Here is a 26,290-nt window from a genome sequence, read left to right on the forward strand (position 1 = left end):
ATCAGATGATGAAATGTGAAATTCGGTTGGTAATGTTTGATGATAATAAAAAAAGCGAGCATTGTACAAGAGTTTGACAATATTTTTCTGTCTGAACTTTACCGCTTAGCCCTTAGGGCCGAACCCCACGTCTAATCCATCAACGTTCGCTTTCAGAGGGCAAGGATGAGCACCGCAAGGGTTTGCTGACCATGAAGATGGCCGAGGGCGCCAAGCTGCAGATGTGCTACCTGCTGCACCACCTGTACGACACCCAGCTGCGTCATCGCGTGGAGAGCATCATCGCCTTCTCGCACGACTTCGTGGGCGATCTGCAGACCGATCAGTTGCGACGTTATATCGAGATCAAGCAATCCGATCTGCCCAGTGCTGTGGCGGCCAAAAAGACTAAAGAGTTCCGCTGTCCGCCGCGGGAGCAGATGAACCAGATTCTCTGCTTCAAGAACCTCGAGGCCGATGACCAGGACAACTGCACCTGTGGCCTTGAGTTGCGCAGTCGCCTGGGCGACTTCCACGACAGCCTCATGCAGAAGGTGTCGCTGAACGCTTTAATGGAGCCCGACGGCGTCGAGGGCGCAGCGATCGAGGAGGTCAAAACGGGACCCATCACCAAGATCTACAACTTCATCAACACCGTCAAGGAGCTGGAGGAGGGGCCCAAGGAGGTGGAGGAGCCGGAGAAGAAGACGCCCGAGGAGGTGTTCCGCAAGGTGCTCATCAAGCAGATCGTCAGCTGGGCCGAGGAGTCGCAGATCGAGAATCCCAAGCTGGTGCGCGAGATGTTCAGCCTGCTCCTCCGCCAATACGACACGGTGGGCGAACTGGTCCGGGCCCTGGAGAAGACGTACGTGATCAATACGCGGGCCCGCGACGACGTGGCCGAGATGTGGGTGGGCCTCAGCCAGATACGCGCCCTGCTGCCCGTCCAGATGAGCCAGGAGGAGGAGGAGCTGATGCGCAAGCGCCTGTGGAAGCTGGTTAACAACGCCACCTTCTTCCAGCACCCGGACCTCATACGCATTCTGCGCGTCCACGAGAACGTGATGGCCGTCATGATGAACACACTGGGACGGCGGGCGCAGGCGCAGAGCGATGCGCCCACCCAGACGGATGTGGCCGAGGGGGCTCCCTCCAAGGAGAAGGACACCTCGCACGAGATGGTGGTGGCCTGCTGCCGGTTCCTCTGCTACTTCTGCCGCACCGGCCGCCAGAATCAAAAGGCCATGTTCGACCACTTCGACTTCCTGCTGGACAACGCCAACATCCTGCTGGCACGGCCCAGCCTGCGCGGATCCACGCCGTTGGACGTGGCATACTCGAGTCTGATGGAGAACACAGAATTGGCTCTGGCCCTGAGGGAACACTATCTGGAGAAGATCGCCGTCTACCTGTCCAGGTGCGGCCTGCAGAGCAACTCGGAGCTCGTGGAGAAGGGCTATCCGGATCTGGGCTGGGATCCGGTCGAGGGGGAGCGGTACCTGGACTTCCTGCGCTACTGCGTTTGGGTCAACGGCGAGAGCGTGGAGGAGAACGCGAACCTTGTCATTCGACTTCTTATCCGTCGTCCGGAATGCTTGGGACCGGCTCTAAGAGGCGAGGGAGAAGGTCTGTTCCGCGCCATTGTCGAGGCCAATCGCATGTCGGAGCGCATCTCGGACCGCTGCAAGATGCAGGACGAGGCCGAGGGCACCATTGCCGGCCTGAACTTCACCCATCCGCTGCCGGAGGGCGAGGAGGACGAGGACTACATCGACACCGGCGCCGCCATCCTGAACTTCTACTGCACCCTGGTCGATCTGCTGGGCCGCTGTGCCCCGGACGCCTCGGTCATCGAGCAGGGCAAGAACGAGTCCCTGAGGGCTAGAGCTATTCTGAGATCTCTGGTGCCACTGGAGGACCTGCAGGGGGTGCTCAGCCTCAAGTTCACCCTCTCGCAGACGGCGCCCGGCGAGGAGAAGCCCAAGTCGGACATGCCGTCCGGCCTGCTGCCCAACAACAAGCAGAGCATCGTGCTCTTCCTGGAGCGCGTGTACGGCATCGAGGCGCAGGACCTCTTCTATCGCCTGCTGGAGGACGCCTTCCTGCCCGACCTGCGCACCGCCACCATTCTGGACAAGAGCGACGGGTCGGAGAGCGACATGGCCCTGGCCATGAACCGCTACATCGGCAACTCCATCCTGCCGCTGCTCATCAAGCACTCCAAGTTCTACAACGAGGCCGAGAACTACGCGAGCCTCTTGGATGCCACCCTGCACACGGTCTACCGGCTGTCCAAGAACCGTATGCTCACCAAGGGGCAGCGCGAGGCCGTCTCCGACTTCCTGGTGGCCCTCACATCCCAAATGCAACCTGCCATGCTGCTCAAGCTGCTGCGCAAGTTGACTGTCGATGTGTCAAAGCTGTCTGAATACACCACCGTGGCCCTTCGGGTGAGCACTCAATTTGGTTTTTCTTCTTTCTAAAAGATCTTTAAGATGGTAGTTTCTATCTTAATTTCACATTCTTTTATATTGATCAAATATTTTATTAAAAACCTATATAAAATGAAATTTTATTCCAAGCTATAATTAAGTTAAGCCATTTACTTTACGAAATTTAAATTGTCCTCATTTAATTTGTTCAATGCAAGTTCTTAACATATTTAATTTGAATTGTGACAATGAGACAAATTTTAGTACTCATTAATTTTATTTTGCATACACTTCAGAAGTCATTTTTTGCCTCTTACTTATTAATTCGAACTATTTGTTATTGAAATTAGGCTAACTCTTATTACATGGTTTCAATTTTTATTTTTTTAAGCAAACCAATTTCCTTTATTTATCTTGCCTTTGTGTTTTTAAATATAAAACTAAATATCTAGCCAAATTTTGCTATCCTTAGTTAATTTATAAAATTTTAATCGTCTTTAATTAATTGGTGCCATGCCAGTTTTTATCAAATCATTTAAATTGTGACAATGAGACAGAAGGCAATTTCCAATATTTTTTATTTGCCATTTCGTCGCTCTTAAAAATGTAACATTTTTGCTGCTTACAAGCATACTCTAAAACCAAAATGATAATATTATGATATGCGCACGTGTACTTTATAAATAATTATTGTACTTTGTTTTTTTTAACCAGTACTCCTTTGTTACTCACAAAATTAAATAATTTTAACTGATTAGCTAATTTAATGTATACGAATTTTTACCAAAGTTTCTGTAACTGGTCACCTAATTTAAAATGTATAGACAAATTTTGTGCATACATTACTAAGAATTTAATATTGATAACATTCGAATAACAGCAAGCTTTTTTAATATCATAACCCTACGACCAATAAATGTATTCCCCACTTCTAAACCCATTTCTCTTCACCTCCGACAGCTTCTCACCCTGCACTTCGATCGCTGCGCCAAGTATTACGGCTCAACTCAAGGCCAGGGCTCCTACGGAGCCTCATCGGACGAGGAGAAGCGCCTGACGATGCTGCTGTTCTCGAACATTTTTGACTCGCTCAGCAATATGGACTATGACCCGGAACTGTTCGGTAAAGCATTGCCCTGCCTGATCGCCATCGGCTGCGCCCTGCCCCCGGACTACAGTCTGTCCAAGAACACGGACGAGGACTACTATGGGCGCCAGATGGGCGCCCCGGATCAGCCGCAGTACATGCCCAATCCCATCGACACCAACAACGTGCATCTGGACAATGACCTCAACTCGCTGGTCCAGAAGTTCAGTGAGCACTACCACGATGCCTGGGCCAGTCGTCGTTTGGAAGGCAGCTGGACCTACGGCGAGATCCGCTCCGACAATGATCGCAAGCATCCCCGGTTGAAGCCTTACAATATGCTCAGTGAATACGTACGTAGACCACTCAGCTGGTCACCTGTTTCAAATCCATTCATCATTAACCATTTGTTCTGTTTTGATTTTCTAGTATTCACTAAACCACATAATTGTTTAACTACAATTTCTAATTAATGATTTTTTTATTCCATTCCATTCCTAACAGTGATTTTTTAATAACATATCTTTTAGGTCAATTTGGTGTCACAGAATAGGTTTTTAGATTTGTTCTAATAGTTTTAGCAAATTATCTTAAAACAAATATATTAGTGAAACCTTTAATATTTAAACCCTTGTTGGTTTGTATAAGCATTTAGAATGCTTATATTTTATTAAAGGACTTAAACCCGATTTCCGTTGCACGACAATTAAATAACATTTAATTAATTTTACCTAATTTTATTAATTATTCTTACGGTTATTTTCTTTTTCAGTTTTTATTGATTTCAAGTCCATTTACAAAGGTTTTATTTTATTAAAAGACTTAAAACCAATTTCCGTGGCACCAAACTTTTAATGTATTTCATTAATTTTATTTCATTTATAACAAATATTATTTCTCTAATAAATATTTATTAATTAACTCACCAGCTAACACGAAATCGTTTGATCGACATCAAAAGTAATACTGGACCAATTAAACTTTCTGTTAGTAAAATAGCTCATATAGTATCCTATATTTAATTGACAGGAACGCGAGCGATATAGGGATCCGGTGAGGGAGTGCCTAAAGGGTCTCCTGGCCATCGGCTGGACCGTGGAACACTCCGAGGTGGAGGTGCCGCTCAACCATCGCGGATCGACGCGTCGCCAGTCCAAGCCCCAGATTGTATGTAGCACTCAAAAGACGTTAGCTAACCTTTTTCCACACGCCCTCTAACCAACATTCCAAATTGTATATCTATTTTCGAATTGGCTTTTGTGTCTTTTTGCCCACGCCCACGCCCACTCCACTCTGCCGCCCCCTAACACCATAGCACGAATTCCAGAACGAGGGCAGCCCGTTCAACTACAATCCGCACCCAGTGGACATGAGCAACCTGACCCTGAGCAGGGAGATGCAGAACATGGCCGAACGTCTGGCGGAGAACTCCCACGACATCTGGGCCAAGAAGAAGAACGAGGAGCTGAACGGATGCGGGGGCGTTATCCACCCACAACTGGTGCCGTACGATCTCCTGACCGACAAGGAGAAGAAAAAGGATCGCGAGCGATCGCAGGAGTTCCTCAAGTACATGCAGTATCAGGGATACAAGCTGCACAAGTAAGTAATAAATGTACACAAAAAAAAAGCTGTTACGAAAATAGAAGGTGTTGCCATAAAATGTTTAGGTAAACAGAAAAAAATTAATTGTCATATAAGAGCGTACTTAAATAGTGCATTTTTTTGCACAATTTTGTTTTGTTTATTTTATTTATCTATTTATTATTTGTTTTTTATTAAGTTCTATGGAAGTTTTATTTAGGCACGTTCTTTTCCTAATTAAACTTTTCTCCTAAATTCGACTTTCTTCTACTTAAATAGGTAATTTACAATAAGGAATATTACTTAAAAAAAAAATAAAGAAAAGAAAAAAATAGAAAAATTGGAATATTACGATGTTAATTGTGGTTAACTTCCCCTAGAAATAATTTAAAAAATGCATGAAAAAATATAAAAACATGTGTCTCTTTGAATTGTGATGTTTCTATTAACTTGCGCAAGAAATAGAGCAACAAAGTACATGATAACAGAAAAAAATAGGAAGGTGGCAGTTTTAATTGTATCATATTATTCAATGACCAAAAAAAGAATATCATAAAAATATATACAAATTATGTGAGATGTAAAATTGATGTTATCCCTTTTTCAGGCCATCAAAGGGAGGAGCCGTGGAGGAAGGTGGTGCCACCCAGGCTGCCGTTGAGCTGCGTTTCTCCTATTCGCTGCTGGAGAAGCTCATCCAGTATCTGGACCGAGCCACCATCAACATGAAGCTGCTGAAGCCATCGACCACGTTCAGTCGCCGCTCGTCCTTCAAGACGGCCACCCGGGACATTAAGTTCTTCTCGAAGGTGGTGCTACCGCTGATGGAGAAGTACTTCTCCACGCACAGGAACTACTTCATTGCCATTGCCACGGCAACGAACAATATTGGAGCGGCCTCGCTGAAGGAGAAGGAAATGGTGGCCTCGATCTTCTGCAAGCTGGCCGCCTTGCTGCGCAACCGACTGAGTGCCTTCGGACCGGATGTCCGCATCACTGTGCGGTGCCTCCAGGTCCTGGTCAAGGGCATCGATGCCCGCACCCTGACCAAGAACTGTCCCGAGTTCATTCGCACCTCCATGCTGACCTTCTTCAACCAGACATCCGATGACCTGGGCAACACGATCCTTAACTTGCAGGACGGCAAGTATAGTCACCTGAGGGGAACCCACCTGAAGACCTCCACATCGTTGGGCTATGTCAACCAGGTGGTGTTGCCCGTCCTAACGGCCATGTTTGATCACCTGGCAGCCTGCGACTACGGCAGCGATTTGCTGCTCGACGAGATTCAAGTGGCCTCTTACAAGATCCTGGCTGCCCTGTATCACCTGGGCACAGATGGCACACTGACGCACGATAGGAAGTACCTGAAGACGGAGATTGAGCGGCATAGACCAGCTCTGGGATCGTGTCTGGGCGCATACAGCTCCTGCTTCCCGGTGGCCTATTTGGAGCCACATCTCAATAAGCACAACCAGTACTCGCTGCTCAACCGCATTGCGGATCACTCGCTGGAGGCGCAGGACATCATGGTCAAGATGGAGAGCTGTATGCCAAATCTGGAGACCATTCTGGCCGAGGTGGACCAGTTCGTGGAGTCGGACAAGACGTACAACGATGCGCCGCACATCATCGACGTGATCCTGCCGCTGCTATGCTCCTATCTGCCATTCTGGTGGTCCCAGGGTCCGGACAATGTGAGTCCCACCAGTGGCAACCACGTGACCATGGTGACCGCCGACCACATGAATCCGCTGCTGCGCAACGTGCTCAAGATGATCAAGAAGAACATTGGCAACGATAACGCGCCCTGGATGACCCGGATTGCCGCCTACACGCAGCAGATCATCATCAATACGTCGGAGGAGCTGCTCAAGGATCCGTTCCTGCCGCTGGCAGAGCGGGTGAAGAAGCGCACGGAGAACATGCTGCACAAGGAGGACAGCATGCGGGGATTCATCAAGTCGGCCACGGACGACACCTCGCAGGTGGAGACGCAGCTGCAGGAGGACTGGAATCTCCTGGTGCGCGACATTTACTCGTTCTATCCGCTGCTCATCAAGTATGTGGATCTGCAGCGCAACCACTGGCTAAAGGATAACATCCCCGAAGCGGAGGAGCTGTACAACCATGTGGCGGAGATCTTTAACATTTGGTCCAAGAGCCAGTACTTCCTCAAGGAGGAGCAGAACTTCATCTCGGCGAACGAGATCGACAACATGGCGCTGATCATGCCAACGGCCACGAGGAGGTCGGCCATCTCGGAAGGTGCTCCTGCCGTGGGTGGCAAGGTCAAGAAGAAGAAGAAGAACCGGGACAAGAAGCGCGACAAGGACAAGGAGGTGCAGGCCAGTCTGATGGTGGCCTGTCTGAAGCGTCTCCTGCCCGTGGGATTGAATCTGTTTGCGGGCCGGGAGCAGGAGCTGGTGCAGCACTGCAAGGATCGGTATCTGAAGAAGATGACCGAGTACGATGTGATCGAGTTCGCACGCAACCAGTTGACCCTGCCCGACAAGCTGGACCCCTCCGACGAGATGTCCTGGCAGCACTACCTCTACTCAAAGCTGGGCAAGACGGAGGAGCCGGTGGACGAGCAGGCGCTGGAGAAGGCCAACGTGAATTCCAATGAGAAGGGCAAGGACAAGACCACCGAGACGGTGGATCGCATCGTGGCCATGGCCAAGGTTCTGTTTGGCCTGCACATGGTAAGTGCCGGTTCAACTCAGTCTAGCCGGATATATTCCAATCTCTGTCCAGCTCTGTCACACAACTCTGATGCCATCAGTTCGAGTAACTCATCTCTATTGAAATCTTGTATCCAAGAGAACTCTAATCTTTCAACTTTAATCTGTTAATCACTCGATCTTTCTTTTCCTCTCAAAACATCATGATCAACACCAAAACACCAAAACACCAACATCAACATGCACCCACTCTCCATCCAACCCGACCATTGTTGACTGAAATGCTGACCGTCCCGTGAACGAAACATTTACAGATCGACCATCCACAACAGCAGAGCAAGAATGTCTACCGGAGCGTTGTGTCGATCCAAAGGAAGCGTGCCGTAATCGCATGCTTCCGTCAGACATCGCTACATTCTCTACCCAGGTTATTACCGTTTGTCGATTCTAGCTAACGATTGAGGAATCTAACTAACCGTACTTGCGAGCTATGAGTTTGTCTGTCCTAATACCCATCTTCTTCTCATCTCCAATGGCATCAAACTAATCTCTACTTTTTGATACTGAATCCCCACTAATAGCTAATGCTAATGTTCTAAACGCCATTTGTATTATTGTATATTTTTATGGACTTGCCGCACGCTTGCTTGACACTTGCAAATCCGAATTCGAATCCGAATTCGAATCCGATTCCGTATCCGAATCCTTTAGGCAGCCAGCTCCAAGAACAGAACCAAACGCTGGAGTTCAAAGATATCCGTGGCGCGTCGCCAGGCAGTCATTTCAAGCTTACGCGCCAAGCATCTTTATCGCATGAGCAGGTGGTACTCGTACTCGTTGTCGCATCGATTGGTTCATCGACTCCTAAGTTTCCTTAATTTCCCGCCCGAGGATCAGCATCAGTTCTTATTTCTCTCTTTTGTGTTGCTAATCTAATTTGATTAACCAAAGGCATGCCAATCTGTTTGACTTAACTGTATTAACTGTATGTACCATATACATATGTAACTAATTGATATACACAATCCTATGCAGACATCGGGCCTGCAATATATTTGCCCGTTCCTATTATGAGCAATGGCTCCAGGAGGAGAACGTGGGCCAGGAGGTGATGGTCGAGGATCTGACGCAGACGTTCGAGGACTCGGAGAAGTCCAAGAAGGAGGGTGAGGAGACGGACAGCAAGCCGGATCCGCTCACCCAGCTGGTCACCACCTTCTGTCGCGGCGCCATGACGGAGCGCAGCGGAGCCCTCCAGGAGGATCTGCTCTACATGTCCTATGCCCAGATCGCGGCCAAGTCCACGGGCAAGGAGGAGGAGGAGGGCGGCGACGAGGAGGGCGGTGAGGGAGGCGAGGAGGGCGAAGGCACCAGCATCCATGTAAGTCGATCCCAACTAACTCAGGCCCACTAACAACAGCAAAAATATCCCTAAACCCGACATGTCTGACTCAGTGTCGGATGAGGCAACTAATGGTAACTATTCATTCAGCTGAGATTACTAATATACCGCTTTATTTTTGCACCCTTGCAGGGATTACTCTAATTTTGCATCCCCAAACACAGCTTTAAAAACTGTTGATCTTGCTAGTATAAGCCCAGTTCTAACCATTTGCTTATGCCTTCACAGGAACAAGAGATGGAAAAGCAGAAACTGCTCTTCCATCAGGCACGTCTCTCCAATCGTGGCGTTGCCGAAATGGTGCTGTTGCACATTTCCGCCTCCAAAGGTATACCTTCGGAGATGGTAATGACGACACTCAATCTCGGCATCGCCATCCTCCGCGGAGGCAACATCGACATCCAAATGGGCATGCTCAATCATCTGAAGGAGAAGAAGGACGTCGGCTTCTTCACCTCGATCGCCGGACTGATGAACTCCTGCAGTGTACTGGACCTGGACGCCTTCGAGCGCAACACCAAAGCAGAGGGTAAGTTCATTCGCCCCGTGATCCCAATCAACCAAACACCCGCTCGCCCGCCGATCTCCTCCAGCTTTCAGTTGCCGTGCCCGTTAACTTTGGTTCGCACTCTTCTAAGTTCGATTACATTATTGATTTGTGTCTACTTCCTTCCAAACTGATTTCCCATGCCTCGCATGCCATTACCACCAACCAACCACCAACCAACCACCAACCAACCCACAAATCCCGTGTACGTGATTCCCGCTATCGTTGTACCAATACCAATCCACCCAAAATTGCCACACGAACAAAGAGTATATTCCGAGTGCGGGTGCAGGTCTTGGTGTAGGTTCCGAGGGCGCCGCTGGCGAGAAGAACATGCACGATGCGGAGTTCACCTGTGCTCTGTTCCGGTTCATCCAGCTGACCTGTGAGGGCCACAATTTGGGTGAGTTCAATGATGGGTGTAGAGAAACGTAATCCCCAATTATGTACCTTCAGAATGGCAAAACTATTTGAGGACCCAGGCCGGAAACACCACCACCGTAAATGTGGTCATCTGCACTGTGGATTACCTGCTCCGTCTGCAGGAGTCCATCATGGACTTTTACTGGCACTATTCGAGCAAGGAGATCATCGATCCCGCCGGCAAGGCCAACTTCTTCAAGGCCATCGAAGTGGCTAGCCAAGTGTTCAACACCCTAACTGAGGTCATCCAGGGTCCGTGTACCCTCAATCAGCAGGCCTTGGCCCACTCGAGGTTGTGGGATGCGGTTGGCGGCTTCCTCTTCCTGTTCTCCCACATGCAGGACAAGCTGTCCAAGCACTCCAGTCAGGTGGATCTGCTCAAGGAGCTGCTCAATCTGCAAAAGGACATGATCACCATGATGCTGTCTATGCTGGAAGGAAACGTTGTTAATGGTAAGAGGATTTGATTGACAACCTTGGATAACCACTAACGATGCTCGTCACCTCCATGTTCACCAGGCACCATTGGCAAACAGATGGTGGACACGCTGGTGGAATCCGCCAGCAATGTGGAACTGATTCTCAAGTACTTCGACATGTTCCTAAAACTGGCCGACCTCATCGAGTCGCCCAGCTTCCACGAGGTGGACATGAAGAACGAGGGCTGGGTGACACCCAAAGACTTTAGGGAAAAGATGGAGCAGTCCAAGAACTACACACTGTAAGTATACCAAAGACGAGATCAATCTTAGGAAGACTTTAAGGCAGACTGTTACAGGGAAGAAATGGATTTCCTTTTGGCCTGTTGCGAGCGCAACCACGAGGGCAAGATCGACTACCGGGCCTTCGTGGAGCACTTCCACGAACCATCAAAGGAGATCGGTTTCAACCTGGCCGTGCTGCTGACCAACCTCAGCGAGCACATGCCAAACGAACCACGCCTGGCGCGCTTCCTGGAGACCGCCGGCTCGGTGCTGAACTACTTCGAGCCCTTCCTGGGCCGCATCGAGATTCTGGGCAGCTCCAAGCGCATCGAGCGCGTGTACTTCGAGATCAAGGACTCCAACATCGAGCAGTGGGAAAAGCCACAGATCCGCGAGTCCAAGCGTGCCTTCTTCTACTCCATCGTCACCGAGGGTGGTGACAAGGAGAAACTGGAGGCCTTTGTCAACTTCTGCGAGGATGCCATCTTTGAGATGACCCATGCCTCCGGACTAATGGCCACCGATGACGGTGGCGGCAACGTGAAGCGGGACACTGCCTACAGTTCCTACATGAGCGAGGAGGAGGAGGAGCGGGCAGCTAGGGATCCCATCCGGCGCACCATCACCGCCGTCAAAGAGGGACTCAAGTTCGGAGTGCATATGCTCAGTCCGGCGAACATCAAGCACCAGATCGGCGTGATGCAGACCAAATCCATTCCCGAACTCATCGTGGGCTTCTTCAAGATCATCTTCTACATCTTCTACTACACCGGCTATGCGCACTTCTGTGTGGTGCGCTACATATTCGGCATCCTGCTGAACCTGATGCGAGGACCAGCCCCAGAGCAGGAGGAGGAGCCGGTGGTGGAGGAGGAGACGTTCGGCAGAGCACTGCCGCCGCTGCCGCTGGAGGAACCGCCCGGAACGGTACAAGCCTTTGGACTGGACATCAACAAGGAGGACAACGGCATGTACAAGGTGGTGGTGCACGAGTCGCCGGCCAATTCCTCGATGGAGGAGGGCGGAGAGTCCAGCCCGGAGGATGGCGCAGCCGCCAGCGGCGAAATGCTTGAGGGTGGTGAACCGCACCAGGAACCCATCTCCATTGTGGATCTGCTCGGAGGCGAGGCCGCCAAGAAGGCGGCTCAGGAGCGCCAGGAGGCGCAGAAGGCCCAGGAGGCGGCCATGGCCTCCATCGAGGCGGAGGCCAAGAAGTCATCGTCGGCGCCGCAGGAGACGCCCGCCGTTCACCAAATCGACTTCTCGCAGTACACCCATCGGGCCGTCAGCTTCCTGGCCAGGAACTTCTACAACCTCAAGTACGTGGCCCTGGTGCTGGCCTTCAGCATTAACTTTATGCTGCTCTTCTACAAGGTCACCTCGTTCACCGAGGAATCGGACAGCTCGGGCGAGGAGGAGCTCATCCTGGGCTCCGGCTCGGGAGCAGGTGCGGACATCACGGGCTCTGGATTTGGCGGATCGGGCGATGGGGGATCGGGCGACGGCGAGATGGAGGACGAAATACCGGAACTGGTGCACGTGGACGAGGACTTCTTCTACATGGAGCACGTCCTCCGCATTGCGGCTTGTCTGCACTCCCTGGTCTCGCTGGCCATGCTGATAGCCTACTACCATCTGAAGGTGCCGCTGGCCATCTTCAAGCGCGAAAAGGAGATTGCCCGCCGGCTGGAGTTCGAGGGATTGTTTATTGCGGAGCAGCCGGAGGATGATGACTTCAAGTCGCACTGGGACAAGCTGGTGATCTCGGCGAAGAGCTTCCCGGTGAACTACTGGGACAAGTTTGTCAAGAAGAAGGTGCGCCAGAAGTACAGCGAGACATACGACTTCGACTCCATCTCCAATCTGTTGGGCATGGAGAAGAGCACCTTTGCGGCGCAGGAGAGCGAGGAGACGGGCATCTTTAAGTACATCATGAACATCGACTGGCGCTACCAGGTGTGGAAGGCGGGCGTGACCTTCACGGACAACGCCTTCCTCTACTCCCTGTGGTATTTCAGCTTCTCGGTGATGGGTAACTTCAACAACTTCTTCTTTGCCGCCCATCTGCTGGACGTGGCCGTGGGATTCAAGACGCTGCGCACCATCCTGCAGTCCGTAACCCACAATGGCAAGCAGCTGGTCCTCACCGTAATGCTCCTGACCATCATCGTGTACATCTACACGGTGATTGCGTTCAACTTCTTCCGCAAGTTCTACATCCAGGAGGAGGACGAGGAGGTGGACAAGAAGTGCCACGACATGCTCACCTGCTTCGTGTTCCACCTGTACAAGGGCGTGAGGGCGGGCGGCGGCATTGGCGACGAGATCGGCGATCCGGACGGAGACGACTACGAGGTCTACCGCATCATCTTCGACATCACGTTCTTCTTCTTTGTCATCATTATCCTGCTGGCCATCATCCAGGGTCTGATCATCGACGCCTTCGGCGAGCTGCGTGACCAGCTGGAGTCGGTGAAGGACAACATGGAGTCCAACTGCTTCATCTGCGGAATGGGCAAGGACTTCTTCGACATAGTGCCGCACGGCTTCGACACGCACGTCCAGAAGGAGCACAATTTAGCCAATTACATGTTCTTCCTGATGCATTTGATTAACAAGCCGGACACGGAGTACACCGGCCAGGAGACGTACGTGTGGAACATGTACCAGCAGCGCAGCTGGGACTTCTTCCCGGTGGGTGACTGCTTCCGCAAACAGTACGAGGATGAGCTATCCGGCGGAGGTGGAGGCGGTTAATCGGTAAATCCGCTGACGTCTGCTTTTTGGGCACAATCACACTGACACTGGACGGTCCAAGGACTCCAAGAGATCCACTTTTGTATCGGTACTTTGACAACATCTGGAATTTTTGCCTAGTCAACTTTAGCAATGTATTTTAAGCAATATCCTACACAATTGTTTTTATGTATGTAGGAGAACGACCTGTTTCCAAAATGATATATATATTGATGACGATTCTAGCACGTATAACAACAAATGTTCTTAACTCATTTTAAAATAAATCTATTCATTTTGAACGAACATTGTATGTGGCATCGACCTTTTATTTATTCCCGTTTGTATGGACAATTAGAAGAAAATCCTATCGATTTAACATCAATTTGTATTTAGTAAACATTAAGCCTCAAAATCAATTCCGGTTAGTATAATTATTTACAAAAAGAGAGCCAAAGGTGTAAAAACAGTCAATTGCTTATATAATAATTCATTTTTAGACCATATGCCATGACACGGCATGAGTCACATATAAATTTTACTAATTTCCCAATTTACTAGACACTTATTAAATTTGTTTAGTTATTTTCAACTTACTTTTTTAAACACTATTACGCATTTGTGTTCTTAATTAGATTTATAAAATTATATATTGAAATTGTGTTGTTTTTAACGATTTAATCGATTAAAGCTTATACAGAGTGTCAGTATTTGTAAAGTAGTTAATTACATCAACAATAATTGATTTATTTCTTAAAACACTTATATTTCTGGGCTTTTTACTTAAACCGAATTAACTTATTTTCAACTTTAAACGAATCAACTCAATTCCAACGCTCAACAATAACAAAAACAATTCAATTTAGCCAACTGATCACTTAATTTACAATCATGTACAATTAACATACGAGCCGTGAGCCGTACCTTACAAAAAATCACAGTTGAATGAGGACAAACATTACGTATGAATTTATAATTGAATTACAATCAACACTTGTAATTTTCCTAATCTAAATGTGTGCGGTTAGTCCAAATTTGAGTGTATATTCAAATACATCTATATCTGCTGTATACATATGTATATTTTTCTAAAGCTTTCACAAATATAGCCCAGCTGCTGTGGGCCGTCTGATAAAAATAAATACATGTGCACTGCTTCGGCGACTGGGGCGATTGACTAGCGGAAGTTATACAGCTGAAAGTAGTACAATATCAAGACAATGAAGATGGCGGCGAAATATCAGTAATCGAGTCGCTTCTTCAGGCGGAAAAACTCGGCGTTGTCGATGCTCGTCAGATTGTCCATGTTGAGGTTACGCAACGTCTTTACGCCGGACAGCCGCTCCTCCAGGTCCGTGTACATGCTGCGGCAGCGGTAGATGGACAGCGTTTGCAGACAATTGCAGTTGTTGATGATGGCGTCCAGCGTGTGCTCCGTCAGCTGGCTGCAGCCGCTGATGTGCAAGGCGCGCAGGCGTTGCAACTTTGCTGTGACAACCTGGATGGTCTTGTCCGTAATGTTGTAGCAATCGGAGAGGTCGAGCTCCTCAATTGAGGGACAACTGCTGGCCATTGCCTCCATGCCCAACAGCGAAATCTGCTGGCAATTGGATAGCAAGAGCCGCCGTAACTCAATGTGCTTCAGGCCGTATTTCAAGGATACATCGCTGATCTTGTTGCAGCCGCGCAGGTTCAACGAGCGCAACCCCCGCAACTGCTGGATGTTGTGGCCCTCGAAGTCATCCTCGCGTATCAGGTTCATCTCGTAGGCAGCCAGCATGGCCTGCTTCCGCCTGGCATCCCGCACAATCTCGTCCTCGGCCTTGCTTCTCAGCGAAATCTTAATGGACTGCAGCGATCCTGCCAGACTGTCGCGTTCCGCCAGCGTGGTGCAATACGTTGGGTAGAAATTGTCCATCGAGGAGACCTGCGAGCCTGACTGCTTCCGACTCAGCTCCAGCTTAGATATGTTGATGCCCGTGAGAGCTGCATCTGTTAGCTAAATGGAAATTATAAGGAATTACTACAGGCGGCTTTTACCAATTGCATTTTTCGGCTTACCGCACTGCAGTGCTCCAAAGAGAGCTCGCGCAGCCAACGGAGCTGGCCGATGACCGACTGGATAGCCTCGTCGGTGGCCCCATTGACGCAGTGATTCAGGTGCAGCGATCGCAGGCAGCGCAGATTACTGGCAATGGCCTTGATGCACTCCTCGCAGATCTGCAGATATGACACGTTCAGCTCCTCCATCACGTGGTTCTCCTCGCTGGCCACGCCCTCGATGATGCCATTGCTGGTCAAGCTGTCGCAGTTGGAGATGTCCAGGCTTTTGAGACGCTTCAACTTGGCCAGGTGGATGGCGCCAGCGCTTGTGATGCTCAGGCAGCCGCTGACTTTCAAGTGCTCCAGTTGCGGATTAGTTTGCACCAGGGCGGCCAGGTTCTCATCATTCACACACATCGTGGCCGACAAATCCAGCGCACTTAACTGCGGCTGAGTGGCCAAAAAAGTGCGGATTGTGGCGCAGTTGAGCTGCCTGCATCCGGCCAAATAGAGGCGCTGCAGCTGGAGATTAAGGTCGCAGAGGGCCAGCAAGGCCTGGCCAATCAGTGTGTGGCTAAAGTTCAGAACCCGCAGAGTGCGCTTCTGCAGGTTCAGAATGGTCAGGATGAACTTGAAGGTCAGCACAGATTCGCTGGGCAGGACGTGATCTGAGGAGCTGGTGGCTGGGTAAAATCTCCGATGGATGGCGTTGTGAAAGGCTATATGGCAGCCGGACATGTTGATCGCCTCCAGGCTGGGCATGAACGAGGTGAGCCGCATCAGAATGGCGTCGGTGAGGTACTGATTCTCGCACAACGTCAACTCCCTGATCCCGGCCAGGTTGCTGGCCAGGTCGTTCAGGTCGGGACAGGAGTTGTTGTAGGAGTCGAGGAAGGAGCCGGACATGAACAGCGGCAGGCAGCGCTTTAGCGACAGCGAGTGCAAGTGGGGCAGCACGCCCAGCATCCCGTAGAACTGCTTGTCGTTCAGGTCCACATTGTCCAGGGCCAGGGAGTGGGCAGTTCTGCCCATGAACCGCATCAGCTCTTTCACCTGGCCCAGCGTCACGTCCTCGAACGTGAAGTGCCTGAAGCGGCGCTCGCAGCGCATAAGGTCCACCACAGGGCTCAGTTGATCCGACAGCACAACCTTGGAGAAACAGACGCGCGTGCGCATGTTGAACTCCGTCTGGTCCAGTGCAGCATGCCATCTCTGGCAGGTGGATCCGGCCGCCTGCAGATCCGAGTAACCCAGGTAGCTGAAAATCTTCAAAACAATCTGGGGGCGGAACAGGAAAAAACACAATCAGCTGACTGCCTAACAGGTATACGATAAATATATAGATACGCATAAAATGATGGATTGGTCACGGGACTGCTCGCTACCATTTACTCACCTCCAGCGGCAGGTCGTCGTACCTGTGCGATCCGTACTCCAAACCAGACATTATTATTTTGCTCTGTGATGCGAAATTTGCAATTTTAGTCCAACCAACTAGCAGCTCCCACCGCCCACACACTGCGCCCACAAACTACCCCGAAACTACAGTGTTGGATAGCCTAGTACGTGCGCTAGGTACAGTATGACCGTGTGTCGTAGCTATGCAAACTGTCCTATTAATTGGCAGTTCAAAATGTACCTTTACCGGGAATACCCAACTATCATTATTTTACTCACTAATTGATAAACATGTTAAATTTGGCATATCAAAATAAAATAACCTTTTTACTTATGACTTTTTTCTTCTTCAACTAACTTTAGACTTTTAACTAACTATTTAAGTACGTTACAATCGCAGTATTTAAAAACAGTAAAGCAAATTTAATGGATAACCATACAACTGATATAAAAAATATTTTTTTCCAATTGTTAGATGCATTTTTTTTATAATATAACCATACATAAAACCTATTAACATTATAGTTTCTATGCCCAGCTTAGCCCTTACAAATTATAACGGTTTTTGAACTGTTTTGTTCCCTCTCAAAAAATACCAACTCCGTTTAAAGACCAGCAAGGGTATTTGTCTTTCGACTGCATACGGTCACATTTTATATGACATCAGTTTGCTTATTGCAAAAAGAAAACGATTTTGGCAAGGCTAAAAACAATAACTATTTCGTCGCTCAAGGATCCCGGACAACGCCGTCGACGTGCCCACAGTAATGGCCGATCCCAAGTTCCAGAACCTGCCGGGAATAGTAAGTGGGAACTCCTCGACATGACAGTGACGTGCGAGCTTTCGTTTTTGGGTTTCGTTTGGCTTATTGTGTGCGTTTTAGGCTTATGACCAGCCGGACGTGTTCGAGACTCCCGATGACCCGGAACCGGACACATCCGACTACTACGAGGAGGAGCCAGAGAATGAGGCAATTGAGCGACTGCACATTTCGCCCAGCGTCGCCCACAAGCGATTCAGCGGCGCAACTCTCGAGGGGAGTGTGGACTTCACCGATCGCATTGGGCGCCGGGTGTGCCGTGGGTATGATGCCCGGGGATCCGAGGACTATGAGCTGGTTGGCCAGGGCGAGAAGGAGACACCCGTGCAGAAGTGCCAGCGCCTGCAGATCGAGATGAATGAACTGCTGAACGAGGTGGCTGCGCTGCAAGTGGACCGCAAGATTGCCGACGAGGAGAAGCAGTCGTACGACGCGGTGGCCACGGTCATCAGCACGGCCCGGAAGGTACTGGAGTCGCTGAAGCTGGAACAGGTGCTGGGCAAGGAGCAGGCGCCCGGCAGCAAGCAGGTGAAGGCGCTCATCAGCCAGGTCGAGGAGTTCAAGCAGTCGGGCGTTCTTACGGCCATACCCACGCCCGGCACCGATCTGGCGGCCACCGCACGAGTGGCCAGCCTGGAGCAGCGCCTCTCGCAGCTGGAGAAGGTGGTGGGCGCCCAGCCGGACAAGCTGAGTCGCCTGACCGCCGCCACCAACACCACCAATGTGCTGGAGGCCGTGCGCCATCTCAGCACCAAGGCGGCCCTGCTGCAGCCGGACAAACTGGACACCATCGAGCAGCGCCTTACCTCGCTGGCCGGCAAGATGGACGCCATCGCCGAAAAGTCCAGTGGCAGTGCTCAGGACGCAAAGCGGGACCAGAAGATCACGGAACTTTACGACATTGCTAAACGCACGGAGCCCGTTGTGGAAATACTGCCGCACGTAATCGAACGTATGCAAGCCCTCGAGTCGCTCCATAAATATGGTAAGCCTTGTTATCTGCCGTTATTTTCGTTAAATTGACCTATTGGTACACCTTTCAGCAAACAATTTCGCCAAGATCATCGCTGAGATTGAACAGAAGCAGGGCACCATTACCACCAGCCTGGTGAACAACAAGGAACTGCTGCACTCGGTACAGGAGACTTTTGCCCAGAATCTGGAGACCATCAACACAAAGGTGGCCAAAGTAGAGCAGCGCGTCACGGCCATATCCTCGGCTAAATGAGTGAATGCACAACATGCGTATTATATATAGCTAATATTTATGAAAGATATAATAAAGCGATCTACATTCGAGTCTTTTTTAAAAAGTAAATAGTGGTTGTACCGAAAATCTTGCGTAAGGTCGAACTAAAGTTTAGTTTTTGAAGGTAGTTGGGATGCAGAGCAGCGTAGGGAATTTAAGAAATATCTACATTTTTATAACTGCATTTTAATTTTTTAAGTCCAGTAACAATTTGTACCGTTAAATTGACAGTATTTTTTGAGCAAAGATTTTTTTAGTATATTTATCCGAGGCTCGTGGTATATTGCGTGGATAAAACTGCGGTCACTCTGACCGTTCCTACGGTTCTTAAAAATATTAATATTTCCAGTTAAGCTTAAGCACAAAAATTCTCGTTGCAGCGCAAGCGAGTGTAAATTCCGTTCACAATTAAGTGTAAGTGGCGCAATTAGCATAATTGAGTGTAAATACAGCAAAAGAGACTAAGCGGGGACACATATGCAGTGGGGAAGCCAATGGGGAAAAGTGATGACGGGGCTTACTCCAATTGGACGTGACACAATTTCGTTCTTATGTTGCAACACCAATAATATTTACATTTAATAGCTTTAATCAACCTTACAGCACCGAAACCGTTTGCAAGATGAAGATCAAGGAACTGCAAAAGACGGTGAACATCGCCTGGTCGCCGGCGCAGCAGCAGCAGATTCTCCTGGCCGCCGGCACCGCCGCCCAGCAATTCGACTCGAATGCGAATTCCACTCTGGAGTTGTACTCGCCGAATTTCAGCGATGCTACCTACGATCTGGAGCTGAGGGCCAGCGTGGCTAGCCAGTACAAGTGCGTTTTAAAACTTCCATAAGACCTCATGAGGTACTCACTAAACTGGCTTCTTATCCGGCAGGTTCCAAAAACTTATCTGGAGCCCCGTGGGCCCACATCCCAGTGGCCTGATTGTGGGCGGCTGCGAGGCGGGGCAGATCAACATATACTCAGCCGACAAGCTGCTCGCCGGCCAGGAGGAGCCGCTCCTGAAGCGGCAGGACAAGCACACGGGTGCCGTCAGTGGGCTGGACTTCAATCCCTTCCAGAACAACCTGCTTGCCTCGTGCGCGTCCGAGTCGGAAATCTTGATATGGGACCTCAACAACCCGGAAACCAGCATGAGTCCCGGCGCCAAGACCCAGCCGCTAGAGGACGTGAAGAACGTGGCCTGGAACCGGCAGGTCCAGCACATCCTGGCCTCCGTGTTCAGCACACGCTGCGTGATCTGGGATCTGCGCAAAAGCCAGCAGATCATCAAGCTCTCGGACTCGCAGTCGCGTGTGCGGTGGCACGCCATCGAGTGGCATCCGGAGGCGGCGACGCAGGTCTGGCTTGCCTCCGAGGACGACCAGGCTCCGGTAGTGCAGCTTTGGGATCTACGATATGCCACGGCTCCAGCGAAAACATACCAGATTCACGAGCGCGGAGTGCTGGGAATGTCGTGGTGCCTTCAGGACAACGACCTGATGGTTTCGTGTGGCAAGGACAACCGAATTTATTGCTGGAACCCCAATACCAAGATTCCCGAGGGAGAAATCCTATCTGAAGTGGCAACCACGGCCTCGTGGTACTCCGATGTTCAGTTCTGCCCGCGGAATCCGGCTCTGATTGCCAGCGCCAGCTTGGAGGGCGCGGTTTCCATCTACTCACTGCATGGAGGCACCCATCACCTGGTGCAGACCGCCAACAAGATTGCAGATTCGTTTCCGGGCATGGATCAGTTCGCCCAAGAGCCGATTCCCCAGCAGGCTACGCAAGTAGTCTACCATGACCTGGCACACGCTCCCAAGTGGATGAAGCGACCCTGTGGCGTTGCCTTTGGTGTGAGTTGGCCTTTAACTATTCCCTAAACGCTTTTGTAACCCCTTTTTCTTGGTTTAGTTTGGAGGCAAGCTGGTTAGCTTCGATGGAACCTCCAAAACGGTAAAAGTCCAGCAGCTAACCACCGAAACTGCTTTGGTCGAGCGGGCCAATGCTTTGGAACGTTCTCTGGTCGATGCCAACTACTCGGAATACTGCCGTCAGCGGGCTGACGACACACTGGATCAGCATGGACGCTACATCTGGTACTTTATCAAGGCAAATTTTGAGCTCAATCCCAAGGAGGAAATGCTCAATCTCTTGGGTAAATAGGATCTAAGCGCAATCAGAGGTCATAAACTAAGATTTCTTATTTTGAATAGGCTACAACAAAGACGACACCGATAGCAAGTTCAACAAGTTTATCAAGGAAACCGAGGGAAACTCGCAATCGGATGTGGATACGCTTACAACCCGCATCTCGACACTGACCCATGTAAGTACTCGCGCGAGCGCTCTTATCAGTTCCCAAAAAGGCAGCATTCCGAGCACTATCAACCACGTATGCTCATCTTGCTCTGTATATTTCTATCCGATAACTTACTCCATGCCATGCCATTACCGTAGAGCGACTCTTCGGAGGTTGAGTGCGATCAGAGTACAAATTATAGCACCGATAATTCGGTAAGAGCTAAGATTCAAGACTCGAAATCGAAAAATAACACTTTACAGAAGTTTTTGGAAACTATTTAAACCGTAAACACATAATCTAGCTAAATTTTGTATTTTCCATAAACAGCAGACGCAAGATAACAAGTTTGATGGAAATGCAATCGACTCCCAAAATCAAAACGACTTTGCCGCTCCTCCGAGGCCGCAATTCAAGGTTCCCAGTGGAGATCGTAAGTTAAACTAGTTGTATCTATAGCAGAAAACATATACTTAGTACAAAGGCACTTATTTTAATTACTTTTACTCTCCAAAGATAAAATTGCCTATCTGCATCAATTTAATCATAATATTATTCTTATCACAATAAAACACAATTCAAATGATCGAATTTTTTTTTTTTTTGCAGACTGTGATAGCTTGATTGCCGAGGCCATACTCACGGGCAATGTGGAGGCTGCCGTGGAGCTGTGCCTGGAGGCCCAGCGCATTCCGGAGGCCCTGATTATTGCCTCCACGGCCGGAATTGAGACCTTGACCCGCACCCAAACCCGCTACCTGCTGCAGCAGAAGAGTGAGCTGTCGCACGTGATTTCCGCCTTGGTATCCCGTGACTGGCTGGACTTTGTCAACCGCTGCACCGTGGACTCGTGGAAGGAGGCCCTGGTGGCCGCCCTGAAACACAGCGAGCGCAAGGTGGTCGACATCTGTGAGCGTTTGGGCGATCGTTTGTTGAGCGAGTGCGCCTCTAGCGCCGAGTTCACGCGAAATGCCATGCTCTGCTACATTTGCGCCGGCAGTATCGACAAGTTGGTGACCGCATGGTACCAACTAAAGAGGCTGGAGCAGCAGAATCCCGGTTACAAGCCGAACACCACCGAGCTGCAGGACTTGGCCGAGGTGGTGATGCTTATGTGCAAGTCCCTGGAACAGCAGGGCATATCCGTGGACCTAGCGGGACGATTTGCTGGCTTTTTGACTGAGTACGGAGGTCTTCTGGCCTCTCAGGGAGCTCTGACTGCAGCCTTGCAGTACATTACCACGCTGGGTGGCGGAGCTGCCAACGAGAACGAGGTTCTGCAGAGCCTGCGAGATCGGATCAACAACGCTGTCAGCCTGGACTACACGCAGCCACAAGCGCCGGTTGCCGCAGCTCCGATTGGCTACCAACAGCAGCGAGGTCGGGGATCTTTCTCGCAGCCACAGCCATTGGTTCCCCAGCCATACGGCCAGCCAGCAAATCAGTATGCTCAGCCCAGCTGGCCTACGCCAGTGCCTCCACTACAAACCAACTATCCAGGAGCCCAACAGCCGCAGCCGCCACCCCAGATCTTCAATCCGCAGCCCATAAAGCCAGAGCCTATGGCCCACCCACCACGACCCCTTAGCAACGCCAGTTCCTCGGGTGGTCCTCCCCCGGCAGGAGGAGCATCGGGCTCGGGCGGATCTGGACTTTCTGGGCGCTCAAAGTACGTGCTTGATCCATCTGTGGCAGCTCCAACCAGTTCCTATGGCATGCCATACAATCCCGTGCCCGCCCCCGTACCATCGGCAGTTCCCTTCAGCGGCGGAGGAGTACCTGGACCGGTACCACAACCGGCGAACGTGCCAACCTTCAATAGCAATGCATTCAACACTAACCCCATTGCGCCTGCCCAACCATACAACCCATCGCAATTCATGGGAGCTCCGCAGAATCAGTTCTTGCCCGGCGTCAATCCCATTGAGACGATGCCACCACAAGCTGTGCCACCGGTCATCCAGAATGTGCAACGCAATCCCACACCACCGCCAGGCTGGAACGATCCTCCTGCATTGAAATCATCGCGTGCAGTAAGTGTTTGTCAGGTTATATAGCCTAGAACAGTGATATTTCAAATGTGTTTGTTCTTCAGCCCAAGTCAAAGCCCGTGGTTGAACCAAGCGCTGCCATCTTCCATCCCCTGTTCCCAGTCGATCCCAATCAAAATCAAAACGGCTACGTGGACCCCGCTCAATATCAGGTAATTTATTTGACTGTTATTTCTTAAAATGTGTTTACACAGTGAGTGTTCTTTTTCTAGAATGCACCACCCCCTGGAGGAATACCGAATGCTTACTACAACCCGGCTGCCTTTAACAACAATCCCCAGCAACAGCCTCAGCAATCGTACCTCCAGCCCCAGCAGCAGTTTCAACAATCCGGGCTTCCGAATCAGGGAGGACCTCAACAGCAGAACTGGCAGGGACAGCAGCAAACCATTGGATACACAGAGCAGCCAGCTCCCATACAGCAACAGCGCCAACCGGAGCCTCCCAAGGAGAAACCCCCACTTCCCGAGGAATACATCTACTTACAGACGGTGCTGGAGGAGCTTAAGAACCGCTGCCTAAGCGCAACAAATGATCCGGTGAGCATTGGAGTCCTTCATTTCTTATTAAAATTGATAAACATTTTGAGTAAGATTAGCCTTACTTTCTGATGAGCTAAAATAATGTGCTAACCCCTAAAAATCGCAATATCAGGTCGAAGAACGGATAACAAAAACCTTATTGATATTTATAGCAAAACACTTTATAAATTTGTTAGTTTTTGTCGTCCATAGAATCTAATTTGTTTGCGATTTTAAGGGGCGATCACCGCGGCCCAAAGTATTATCCTAAAATTTGTATTGCTTTTCATTGGTAGCGCACAAAACGCAAGTTTGTTGATGTTGTTAAGAGGCTCGAAAATCTCTACGACTGCCTGAGGGAAGGCAAGGTAAGTCTGCAAAACAAATTAAGATTCGAGTCCAAATATTTTTGCTAATACTTAATTGTTATCTTCCAGCTTACTCCCACAACGGTGCAATATCTGAATCAAATAATACAGTACATTCAAATATCCGATTATGCCAATGCTCTGGAAATCCACACGCGCATCGCCTTCGGCACGGACTTTGCGCAGTGTGCGGGCTTTATGCAGGGATTGAAGGTGCTCCTACAATCTGCATCAGAGCTGCACTTGGTCCTTCGCTAGAGCCTTGATTTCGAACGCTCCAAGCCAAGCTCACTAAACGTATATACTTATTGTGTCTTCAAATATGAATGTCTATTGTGTTTTGTAAACAAAGTGTGGTCCTTTGTTAGTTTAGGCTGCCAGATGAGTGTCAACGTTATTCCGTGTATTGAAATATATTTCCACTTAAATCGCAAATAGACATATGCATAAATAACAAAACAAAAATGATCTTTGCTTTCACAACAGCTTGGGCTGGTTCCGGATGTTCTCCAAGTCGAGTTGCATTCGCGGTGAGGAGGCAGCCCCCGCGGTTGGAGATTGAGGGCACACCTGCTCCAGTTGCTCCTCGGGCAGCAGGCGGTATTTCTTGAGATACTTGTACGAAGCATTTGAAATGTCGTTGGGACTCTGAGAGTGGGCGAGATTGTCAATCTGACGCAGGGGTTCAGGATTAGGGGACTTTGGCGACGCGCCCAGGTGCATCTCCTTCATGAGCTCGTCGACGGGCTGGCGCAAGTACTTTAGGGCCAGTTCGTTCATCACCATGCTCTTCTCGGTGTTTGCCTTGGCCAACTGGGGAATTCGTTTGCCCTGCGGCGTATTGGCCCGATAGCCCGTAGATTGAGCCATGGGCGCAGTGGGTCGTGGAGATTGAAACTGGGGAATCACTCGAGCTTGCGGCGAAGGCACTGTCTCCTCCTCCTCTGCTATGTAATCCTGTATAATCGGAGATATTCGCCTGCCTGCAAAACAAACAGATTAAAAGAGTCTTGCACACTTTATTGATTTACTCACCATTACTGGTAGTCAAAATATCACACTGGCTGGCAGTTGTCCTACAGGGTTTCGAGTTGGCTTCGGGTTTCGCCCGCTGGTGTTGCTCCAACAGCATCATGCACAGATTCTTAAGCTGCTGCTGCTCCTGGCGCATGGACTCCATAAGGGAAACCAGTTCCGCCAGGTCACTCTTATTGGCCAGGCTGCTGACGTCGATGTCGGAGTAAACCACCGAGGGCAGTGAATTTCGTGGGGGCGTTGGGTTGAAGGAATCGGTTTGTGTGCCAGCACAAATCGTTAGGACATCAGCGTTGGATGAACTGGACAAGCGCCGCGATTGATATATCTGCTGCTTGGGCTCGGCATTATACCCTCCGCAATTGCTGCTGCCCAGATGATTGCCACTCGGTGACGCATCTTTTGTGTAGTTGCGATCTCTTGGCGTCATTATGTACTCCTTGGGGGAGCAGGGATTACTGTTGCTTGGAGTACTTCGTGGCCCCAGTTCCGTGGCCAGGATGGGCGAGAAGTTGACCCGGGGCAGCATCTGCTTCTTCCAGGAGGCAAAAGTGGGTGGAGCCCGAGGAGAAGGCTCCTGTAGTGGAGGCTGCTGCTGCTGCATCTGCATCTGCTGATCCTGCGGCGCCTGACCAAACAAAATTGACACCTCCGGCACAGTGGGCCGTATGATTTCGTTGGTGTGGCCCATAGGCACTGCTGCACTTGGTCTGGGCGCCATTCTGGGCAGCATATCCTCCGTTTCGGGCACGAACATTTGAAATATATTTACTAATTTTCTGATTAAATTAAATTTGAGCGGGAGAATCAGTCTGATTGGAGCTGGGTCGACTTAGGGGCGGCACTAGGGCTGACGTAAAATGCGAATTCATCGATAACAGTTGAAGAAAAAATGGTTTTAAATCAAAACGTAAAAAAAAAGAATTGTGATGA

The 26,290-nt window shown here is 50.0% G+C and overlaps 5 protein-coding genes across 23 annotated transcripts in view; 3 read left to right on the forward strand and 2 right to left on the reverse strand.

Moving 5' to 3' along the window:
- LOC128256915 (ryanodine receptor) overlaps positions 1–13,884 on the forward strand; it is a 30,378-nt gene extending 16,494 nt beyond the window's left edge. For 6 of the 17 annotated variants that reach the window (XM_052987624.1, XM_052987631.1, XM_052987627.1 and 3 more), the window contains exons 16-27: positions 157–2,429; positions 3,372–3,851; positions 4,528–4,665; positions 4,814–5,100; positions 5,690–7,787; positions 8,081–8,193; positions 8,802–9,147; positions 9,397–9,697; positions 10,008–10,118; positions 10,172–10,591; positions 10,658–10,859; positions 10,917–13,884. In XM_052987624.1, the coding sequence (XP_052843584.1) occupies positions 157–2,429; positions 3,372–3,851; positions 4,528–4,665; positions 4,814–5,100; positions 5,690–7,787; positions 8,081–8,193; positions 8,802–9,147; positions 9,397–9,697; positions 10,008–10,118; positions 10,172–10,591; positions 10,658–10,859; positions 10,917–13,599 (9,452 nt within the window). In that variant the 3' untranslated portion in view covers positions 13,600–13,884. Of the gene's footprint in view, positions 1–156; positions 2,430–3,371; positions 3,852–4,527; positions 4,666–4,813; positions 5,101–5,689; positions 7,788–8,080; positions 8,194–8,477; positions 8,588–8,801; positions 9,148–9,396; positions 9,698–9,983; positions 10,119–10,171; positions 10,592–10,657; positions 10,860–10,916 lie in introns of all 17 variants that reach the window. The other 11 variants (XM_052987629.1, XM_052987638.1, XM_052987634.1 and 8 more) reach the window with 5 other exon arrangements.
- Positions 13,885–13,948: 64 nt separating this feature from the next.
- On the reverse strand, positions 13,949–17,256 carry LOC128256917 (dynein regulatory complex subunit 6). The gene is made up of 3 exons (XM_052987640.1): positions 17,018–17,256; positions 15,640–16,899; positions 13,949–15,577 (listed from the first exon to the last, which is right to left on the reverse strand). The coding sequence occupies exons 1-3, from the start codon at positions 17,066–17,068 to the stop codon at positions 14,819–14,821; spliced, it is 2,070 nt and encodes a 689-aa protein (XP_052843600.1). The 5' UTR covers positions 17,069–17,256; the 3' UTR covers positions 13,949–14,818.
- A 388-nt stretch (positions 17,257–17,644) lies between these two features.
- Positions 17,645–19,158, forward strand: LOC128256862 (dynactin subunit 2). Its single transcript, XM_052987553.1, has 3 exons — positions 17,645–17,822; positions 17,904–18,825; positions 18,884–19,158. The coding sequence occupies exons 1-3, from the start codon at positions 17,787–17,789 to the stop codon at positions 19,066–19,068; spliced, it is 1,143 nt and encodes a 380-aa protein (XP_052843513.1). The 5' UTR covers positions 17,645–17,786; the 3' UTR covers positions 19,069–19,158.
- Positions 19,159–19,366: 208 nt separating this feature from the next.
- LOC128256796 (protein transport protein Sec31A) lies at positions 19,367–24,787 on the forward strand. 2 transcript variants are annotated; one of them, XM_052987420.1, is made up of 12 exons: positions 19,367–19,503; positions 19,693–19,908; positions 19,973–20,936; positions 20,995–21,238; positions 21,297–21,409; positions 21,541–21,597; positions 21,713–21,815; positions 21,992–23,415; positions 23,478–23,585; positions 23,646–23,972; positions 24,251–24,322; positions 24,392–24,787. In XM_052987420.1, exons 2-12 carry the CDS (start codon positions 19,712–19,714, stop codon positions 24,578–24,580), a joined length of 3,798 nt encoding a protein of 1,265 aa, XP_052843380.1. In that variant the 5' UTR covers positions 19,367–19,503; positions 19,693–19,711; the 3' UTR covers positions 24,581–24,787. The 2 variants fall into 2 exon arrangements, with proteins under 2 accessions (XP_052843380.1, XP_052843381.1); XM_052987421.1 differs by lacking the exon at positions 21,541–21,597.
- LOC128256798 (uncharacterized) lies at positions 24,720–26,215 on the reverse strand. Of its 2 annotated transcripts, none has more exons than XM_052987423.1 (2): positions 25,364–26,215; positions 24,720–25,305 (listed from the first exon to the last, which is right to left on the reverse strand). In XM_052987423.1, the coding sequence occupies exons 1-2, from the start codon at positions 26,112–26,114 to the stop codon at positions 24,800–24,802; spliced, it is 1,257 nt and encodes a 418-aa protein (XP_052843383.1). In that variant the 5' UTR covers positions 26,115–26,215; the 3' UTR covers positions 24,720–24,799. The 2 variants fall into 2 exon arrangements, with proteins under 2 accessions (XP_052843383.1, XP_052843382.1); XM_052987422.1 differs by having other exon boundaries at positions 24,723–25,305; positions 25,358–26,214.
- Between the last annotated feature and the right edge of the window lie 75 nt (positions 26,216–26,290).

Source organism: Drosophila gunungcola (assembly GCF_025200985.1).
Source record: "Drosophila gunungcola strain Sukarami chromosome 2R unlocalized genomic scaffold, Dgunungcola_SK_2 000030F, whole genome shotgun sequence".
Lineage (NCBI taxonomy): Eukaryota > Metazoa > Arthropoda > Insecta > Diptera > Drosophilidae > Drosophila > Drosophila gunungcola.